The 7,947-nt window shown below is 61.7% G+C and overlaps 1 protein-coding gene across 7 annotated transcripts in view; it reads right to left on the bottom strand.

The window, feature by feature from the left end:
* Positions 1 to 638: 638 nt before the first annotated feature.
* Positions 639 to 7,947, bottom strand: part of BAHCC1 (BAH domain and coiled-coil containing 1) — a 61,591-nt gene continuing 54,282 nt past the window's right edge. For 6 of the 7 annotated variants that reach the window (XM_088788895.1, XM_074320385.2, XM_074320390.2 and 3 more), the window contains exons 19-28: positions 7,614 to 7,721; positions 7,384 to 7,543; positions 7,194 to 7,308; positions 7,017 to 7,092; positions 6,802 to 6,910; positions 6,266 to 6,385; positions 5,940 to 6,116; positions 4,649 to 5,832; positions 3,637 to 3,873; positions 639 to 2,951 (exon numbers count right to left, since the gene is read on the bottom strand). In XM_088788895.1, the coding sequence (XP_088645021.1) occupies positions 2,745 to 2,951; positions 3,637 to 3,873; positions 4,649 to 5,832; positions 5,940 to 6,116; positions 6,266 to 6,385; positions 6,802 to 6,910; positions 7,017 to 7,092; positions 7,194 to 7,308; positions 7,384 to 7,543; positions 7,614 to 7,721 (2,493 nt within the window). In that variant the 3' untranslated portion in view covers positions 639 to 2,744. The remainder of the gene's footprint in view (positions 2,952 to 3,636; positions 3,874 to 4,648; positions 5,833 to 5,939; positions 6,117 to 6,265; positions 6,386 to 6,801; positions 6,911 to 7,016; positions 7,093 to 7,193; positions 7,309 to 7,383; positions 7,544 to 7,613; positions 7,722 to 7,947) is intronic. The other variant, XR_012492299.2, reaches the window with a different exon arrangement.

Genomic DNA, 7,947 nt, shown 5'->3' with positions numbered 1-7,947 from the left:
TCCCTAACTGGGTGTGGCTCTGCCTAACTAGAGGGGGGAGCGTGTTGGGGCAGCTTCCGGGCTCCCCAGATGTACCCCCTTTCCTGATGCCTCCAACCTTGGGGTGCCAACCCTGTTTAACAATCAGGAGCGTTGTCTATGACCCCTGCACAGATGTCAGTTGAGAAAATGTTGAATGAATAGATTCCTGCCCTCCTTGATGAGGGTGTCTGCTGTCTGGTCTGCTCAGACCCATCCCCTTGGGCCACAGCACTTTGGGGACCTGCCTTTCCCGTGCGCCTGTGCCCTGTGGGGTTGACCTTCCCCTCCTCTCCACCTGAGGTGCCAGCCCTGGCTACATGGCCTGGGTCACGCTGGACGTCTGTCCCACTCAGGTGAGATCCTATAAGGCAGGGGTGGGGGGCTATCTCGAAGGGCAAGGACACCCCAAACCCATTCTGGTCATACATTTCTCACACAGGCTGAAGCCAAGAGGCACGAGGGGCTCCACTCCAGCTAATAAGGGGCAGGCCCGGCCCAGACGCCCCAGGGCTTGGACATGTCTGCTGAGACCCCAGCCTCTGGGGCCTCCAGGGAGTCACCGTGTGACGTACACACGGACGCTGAGGCAGTTAGGATTCCGGACCACGGAAAACCTGTACAATAGTTCATATATTTATTCTTAAGCAAGTTATCAATAAAAAATTTAATACTAAAATGCCTTTACATAGAGTTTGCTGTTCATAAAACCTTTGTGTTTTTTGTTTGTTTTTAGTGTTTACATTGAAAAAAAACCCCAACCCTCCTCTTAGTTTACACATTTACAATAGCCGTGCTTCTGTCAGGTTGCGCCAGGTGGGGGGAGGGGCCACGCCATCACACGCACAGAGGGAACGGGGAGAGAAGGTGAAGGACAGACCAAATCCAGCAGAAGAGGGAAAAGAATCGACAAGAGGGCCAAGGAAAGGTGCCCTTCCTTGCTCTCTGGCCTGGTGTTTGGGATGCAAACAGCCTTAGACTCTAATTTCCGTGGCTGGGCCAGCCCCACTGTCCACCTGGGCTCCCGGCCTCGCCTTCTCCATCTTTCTGCTTCCCCCGTCGTGTCCCAGACGACCACCAACAATGACATATTGCACTCGTGCCAAGACAAAGGGGGGAGTCGGGATGGGAGAGGTAAGCTGGGGTGCAGCGGAACCCCTCCCAAGCCCTGCACTTCCCTTGGAGGTGCCAGGAGTGGGAGGAGGGGCCCACCAGGTGGGGCTGGGATGGTTGGACAGAAAGGGGGACTAGGTGCTGGGGTTGGGGTGCCAGGCACCCACCAACATCTGTTTCCTGGGGACTTGGGCTATGTCTGTGGGTTACACAAGAGCTCATCCCAAGGAGCAGCGGCTAACGTGTGTGTGGGGGCTTTCCTGGGGCTCCCAGAGGAACCAAGGGAGCCTTGTGCATTGGGACACGGGGAGCATGTGGCCATTAGTGCCTATTGGGGACAAGTCCATTGGGCCACAGGGCCCACTTGCCCTGTCTGTCCCTATTGGCCTCAGGAGAAGTGAAGAGGTGACAAGTTGTCTGGGGTTATGGGGCTGTTGCTGAGGGTCTAGGGGCCCCACCCAGCACCACGGTACCCAGGGAGCTGGATGGGGGTGAACAGCCCCAAGCGGTTGCTCCCTGCATGCGAGGCCGGGGTGTGGGCAGGAGAGACCCCTGTTCTTGCCTAAGCACCAGCTGCCAGGCCGTCGGCTCTGCCAAGTGGCCACAGAAAAGGCTCAGAAACCCCCACACGTGTTGGCGGGGTTGATCCCTTCCCTGCTCTGAGTGGATGCCAGACAAAGGGAAATCAGAAATAACTTGGAATATTCGAGAAATAAAATCAAAACATCACTTTTTCATATCAATACTTTAAAATATTTGTTCATTTTTGTTTTGTTTTAAACAGAGGTAAGATACATATGGCTGCTGTCACACTTCAGGGCGGGGGTCCTGGTTTTCATTTTAGCTTCTGGAATCTCCTCTTCCCGAGGGACCCTCATCGTTGAACCCTCCCCCCAATACTTTTTTCCCCAGGAGATGGATTAAAAGGGAATAAACTCGAGCGTGACTTCCATCTTACACAGTCCAAGAGATCAGTAGGTGTAACCTAGGGTCCTCTCCGACCCTCCTGTGGCCTCCGGCCCCCGGCTGCCTCTGTCGTCACAGACGCCCCAGTCAGAACTCAGCTAGGCTGAGGAAAACAGTGCATTTTCAAAGAAAACTCCCCAGAACAAAATCCCTACTCACACGCACACACACATACACGTACACACGCATACACACGCCCTTGTCACGCATGTGGGGAAAAGAAATCCTTTTCCACGTTTTTTTTCATAAAACTTCCCCGCAGAAATACAATATTTACACAGAGAAATAAATAGACAACACACCTGATTTCTGCTTTCCCTGGTGGGAGACAGTCGGAGGTACTAGGGAAAATATGGCTTGGATTCTAATCTCTCGTGAACTGCCGGTGCGGGAAAACAGAGAGCGGGCGGCGAGGTGCCCGGTGGGGGCACAGCCGACCCTCCGTGTGGGCTGGTGGGACTGGCTTCCGGTGCCCAGGAGCTCTCTTTCCAGGGAAAATAATACAAAAGCCTGGATCTTGCATCGGTGGGTTTGCATATTTGCTCACTCGCCCCTCCTCCCGCTCGGCGGGGTTGGGGTGGTGCCACCTGGCCAGCATCCTCCTGGCTCAGCACTGGGCACCATGGCACCGTCGGGCCAGCGCAGGCTCAGCACAGGATGGGCACGCCATCGGTTGTCACCAGGCGCCCCGTGGCAGGGTCGTAGGTGCCCGCCAGGTAGTAGAGGTCCCTCCGGTCCTGGCACTTGCGGCTCCGTGTCATCTGCTCATACTGCTCGCGCCCCACGACCTGGCACTTGTGGGAGATGGTCTGCACGTCATTCTCATCCTCGTGGCAGGACTGGTACAGCGCGTTCTGTGGGGGCGTGGGGCACTGGGCGTCGGAGGCCAGCCTTGGCCTGTGCGCCCCACCCAACCCTGGACTGACCCCGCGGTTCTGGGCGGCCCCTTGATAGGCCTTGGACAGTGTGGTGGGAGCCTGCGCCCCGCAGAGCTGGGGAAATGCCTGTTTCTGCACCATCTGCAAACAATGGGTCCTTCCCAGGGAGACTAGAGAGGGTGTTGGGGCATTTCTCTTAGGCTGGCCTTGGGAGGCCGGGAGCAGAGGGCTCATGGGCAGAGAGGGGCTGCTCGATGCTACGTGCTGCCGTGGGTCACAGCTCCCACAAGGTGAAACCATCACCCATTTCACGAGGAGCCACGGAAGCACAGCGGGGAGGAGCCCAGGAGGCCTGGCTCCAAGGTTGGAGCTCTCAGTGTGGCTTCCTGGGGCCTATGTCACACTTGGGCCAGGAGGTCTTGAGGTGTGAGGGAGGGAGAGGGTATTCGTAGATGACCACTCTTCCTGGTTTTGGCTGCTGCCTACACCACCCCCAGGTCCCACCCTCCACTCCTAGGCCCCACCCCTAGATCCCCCAGCACCCCCCTCTTAGGCCCCAGCACCTCAGGCACGCCAGCACCCCCCAGGTCCTCCTGATACCATCCCAGGCACCCGCCTGTCCACACTCTCCCCAGGCCCCTCCAGGACCCTAGGTTCCCACCTTTCCATCGCTCTGCCGCTTCCCCAGCTTGGTCTCCTCGGGGTGGTAGAACCACTTGACCTTCACCACCATGTTGCTGCCCCACGACTCCCACAGGCTCTCGATGCGGCCGATGTAGGGTAGGTTGGGGCGGCCGGCCGACAGGAAGACGGCACAGTCCCCGACACGCAGTGTCTCCTTGCCCCGGACGATGGCCTTATAGAACAGCTTCCTGGCCCTCCCCTTCATGCCACGTCTCTGCAGGGAGACAAGCAGAGGCAGAGGTGCGATGTGGGGGCCCAGGGGACTCAGGACAGGCAGTGGCAGGAAGTGCAGGAGAGAGAATGACGAGGCAGAGAGAGGAGAGTACAGGGGGCACAGAAGTCGTGTCTTGAGTGCAGGTGTGTGCGCGTGGTCACCTTTGCAGGCAAGACTGGGCAGTACAACTGCTGCAGCCACAGGTCCCAGATGCGGTCGGCCACACGGGACCTGCCCTGCACACGGGTCATGACGTCAGGACTGTACGTGACTCTAAAGGAACGCTGGCTCTGAAGGCAGGCAGGCCCCAAACCCGTGGCATGTGCACTGCCGCACAGTTCACAAGAGCCAAGCCGTAAACCACTACGTGTCCACTTGCAGGGTGTTAGGACACGAAAACGTCTGTGGCTGTGCAGTGGCGTTTTTGCAGCCCTTCCAAAGCAGGCTGTGTTGTTTATTGTAGGAACAACTCGAGGCAACCCTGGCAAGTGGGACCACAAAGCCACATACCACGTCCATGCTGTGGTGCGGTCGTTTCCACGACTGATCATACAGGCAAAGGCCAGCACTCGGGGACATGAAGACAGTGGGCACTGGCCTCGTTGGATCACAATGCCCGTTTGTTCTTCCCTGCAGTTTCCCAATTTTTGTTGTTGTTCAAATTAGATAGAGCAATCCAACAAGGAGAGAGAGGGAGGGAGCCAAAAGCAGGAGCACACACTGCTTCCCCGGGTCCCTCGCTGGCCTCCCCCTGCCACGGGACGGGCCCACCTACCTGCGTGGGGCTCCCTGACCACTTCCAGAGCTGCCGGGCAGGCAGGAAGGCTGAGATCTTTGGCCGGTTTTCCACGGACGGCAGCCGCTGCCTCCGCGAAACCTCTTTGGCTTTGTTGAAGCTCAGGGCCTCCTTGCGCTTGAGCTTGGCTTTGCTGCCGCTGGGGCCTGCGCCCACAGCCCCACCAGCCACGGCGGTCCTGGACAGGAAGCAGCGCTGGGCATGCGCGTGGGGGCCCCCCCCCTTGGAGCGCAGGGCCTCGGGCTGGGCCAGCAGGGCGGGCACGGGGTGGGTGAGGCAGGTCTGCAGCAGCAGGGCGGGGTCCTCGTCGTCCGAGCTGTAGGAGGAGCCCTCGTCCTCCGAGGAGCAGAGGCTGGAGGTCGACAGGGAGCCCGAGCAAGACGAGGTGGACGAGCCCGAGGACGACGAGGACACGGCCAGGCGGGCCAGGAAGCGGGAGGGCGCGCCGGGAGCCAGCCCGGGCCCGTCCTCCTCCTCTTCCGAGTAGGAGCTGTGGCAGTCACTGTCACAGGGCAGCGGGTACTCGGCCTGGCTCGCAAACTTGCGCAGTGCCAGTCCCATGGGCAGAGGGTGGACGGGTGCCCGCCCCTTCCGGTCCTTGCCCCCGAGGGCTGGGTGCACATAGCTGGGGCTGGGCAGGGGGCGCCCCAGCTTGGGCCCCAGGTCCTTGTTGCCCATGAGCAGTGCCTTGCAGTTCTTGTTCTTGGGCGAGGTCACGCCCTCATGGTCCAGCTTGACCAGGAACTCGCCGCCCGCCCGGCGCCGCCCGCCCTTCTCAGCCTCCATCCGCTCGGCCTTCTTGGCCCGCAGAAGCTTGTGGGCACCCCCGGGCAGGCCCGGCCCCGCCCCACCGATGAAGGGTGCATAGGAGCTGGCCAGGCTGCTGAAGGAGTCAGCACGGAAGCCATTGCCGAACACGGGCGCAGCCACGCTGTGCACGGGGAACAGTGCCTCTCGGGCGCGGAGCTTCTTGGTGCTGCCGTTGAGCTGGAAGAGGTTTTGCAGTGCGCCGGGCCCCTTGCCGCCCGCTGTCGCCACCACGGCCTTCCGCTTGGTCTGCCCCACCGCTGACCAGCTCAGCAGCGGGCTGCCCCTGCGGCCCAGGAAGTGGTCTGAGGCTCCCGAGGGGGGCTTGGCACCTGTAGTTAGGAGCTCTGCTTTGCCTGGGGGGAGGCCAGGTAGAGTCAGAGGTGCCGCCTGGCCTGCCTCTCCCGGCCCCCACACCCCCCGCGTGCCTCCCCACCCAGGTTCTCAGCAGACCCTCGAGTACCAGCTCTTTCTTTGCTGATGGATTTCTTCCCTGGGGTCTTTGCGGCTTCGGGGTTGTCGTGCACCTTGGGGGACAGGCTGGGGGCAGTGGGTTCACTGGGTGGGGGGGCCTCGGGGGAAGCTTTCTTGGACCTCCGGCAGCTGCTGGACACAAGCAGGGCCGGCGAGGGCTCTGTGCCTGCAGAGTGGACAAGCGGTCTCAGTGCTGTGCTGCTGGGGTAACCGCCTCCCCTTGCCTTCTCCGTGGCAGGCTGTCTGGACCCAGAGGAGGCCAGCCCGGCTGCAGCCTGGGGCTGACTGGGCAGGGAGGGCCCCACCCGGGCTCACACTGGATCTTGAAGTCTGGAGGCAGCAGCCTGATGTTGGAGACGGCGATGTGGCCGGTGTCCCCATCGTCAAATTCCACCATCACGGAGTCTAGCTCCTCCTCCTCGTCGCTGGAGGCACCTGGGGACAGGGCCCACCTGAGCATGCAGCCCTCGCTCAGGGCCCCGGGGCTCGCCCTGACAGCATAGGCTCCCGGGTGTCTGACAAATGACACTGGGATGATTCTGCTCCCTGATCACATTCGACCTTGGAGCTGCCAGGGCCTCTGACAGGCCCCTGTCCGCCTCCTGCAGTGCGGCTGGAGTGGTAATATTACTGCCATCCATCACCCCCACCCTGGGGCACACACACAGCGATGTGGGGCCAACTTCTCCCCACAGCCACGTGCAAACACACGCCTGGCTGAGGCCTGCCTGCGAGCCTTGCACCTGCCCAGCCACCTGTCAGACGCCAGGGGCCCCACATCCCTTACCCGATGTGGGGGGTCAGGGGTCAGGATTCACCCCCCTTGCTGGCAGGCCTTGACCATGGCTTACCTCGGACCACGTTGCCTGGGTACAGACAACGGGACTTCTGGCTCCAGTAGGCACAGACCCTCGTGCCAGGCGGGAGGTACCTGCTGGACTGCGGCCGGACATCCAAAACCTGTGGGAACAGCCGAGGCAGGGAGAGTGAGTGGGCAGGGCCGGGCTGAGGGGCACCCAGAAGGGGCGGGGTGCAGCCAGGTCCAGCGCCCAGGGCCGTCCCTCACCGCCTCCTGCAGCAGCTGTTCCAGTGAGTAGATCCTCTGCCGGTTGCCTCTCTCGCCCTCAATGACGATGCTGTAGCTGAGGGGAGCAGAGGAAGGAGGGGAGCATGAGCAGACCCGCGGAGCCACAGCCACCACCCAGGCCCCGGCAGGTCCCTCCTGCCCACACCCTGGCCTCACATGTCAGGGGGCTGCAGGGTCCTGACGCTGCCCGCGTACAGCAGACTGTCCTCCTTGGGGATGAGCACAGGCAGCCCGTCCTGCAGGTCCTCCTTGTGGATGGTGCACGAGCGCGCTGGGGGGGCAGCACCGTCAGTGCGCAGCCCCCACCGGCCAGCTCCCCAGATGCTCAGCCCCACCAGCCGCTCACCCAGGGCGGCGCTCTGCTCTGCACTCAGGGGACCACTGGCCTCGTCCTCGTCCTCATCCTCGTCTTCCTCCTCCTCTGAGAAGCTGCTGCTGTCGTCGAACTTGAAGTCGTCCTCCACAGCGAAGCTCTCCAGCAGCCGGCTGACCGCCCGGCCCTTGCCCTGGGGGCCCAGAGGGGTCAGCGCCCATGGGAAGTCGGGGGGAGGGGCCAGGGCGGGGTGGGGATGCTACCTGCTTGCCGACGGCCTTGCTTGTCATCCTGCCCGCCTTCCGGCCCTTCCCCAGGATGGCCTTGGCGTTGAGGGGAGACAGGGTGATGGACAAGGCCCCATTCTTCCTCTGTTGGACGGTGGGACAGGACTGTGGTGAGGGCGGCGCCAGCCTCCCTGCCCACGGCTAGCCCAGGGTGTGACTCAGGTTGACTGGGAGTAGTGAGTAGGGAGAGTGAGGGCCACAGAGGCCTCTCATCAGACACCTACCCCACTGGGCCCAGGACCCTCAGGTGCCGGCTGACCACAAGGTGACCAGTGACCCTAAGATGTCCACTGACCGTGGGGGTGCCTGC

This window comes from Rhinolophus sinicus, chromosome 12, assembly GCF_057876585.1.
Source record: "Rhinolophus sinicus isolate RSI-liver-muscle chromosome 12, RSI-T2T, whole genome shotgun sequence".
Taxonomy (NCBI): Eukaryota; Metazoa; Chordata; class Mammalia; order Chiroptera; family Rhinolophidae; genus Rhinolophus; species Rhinolophus sinicus.
This window is presented reverse-complemented; position numbering and strand designations above follow the sequence as displayed.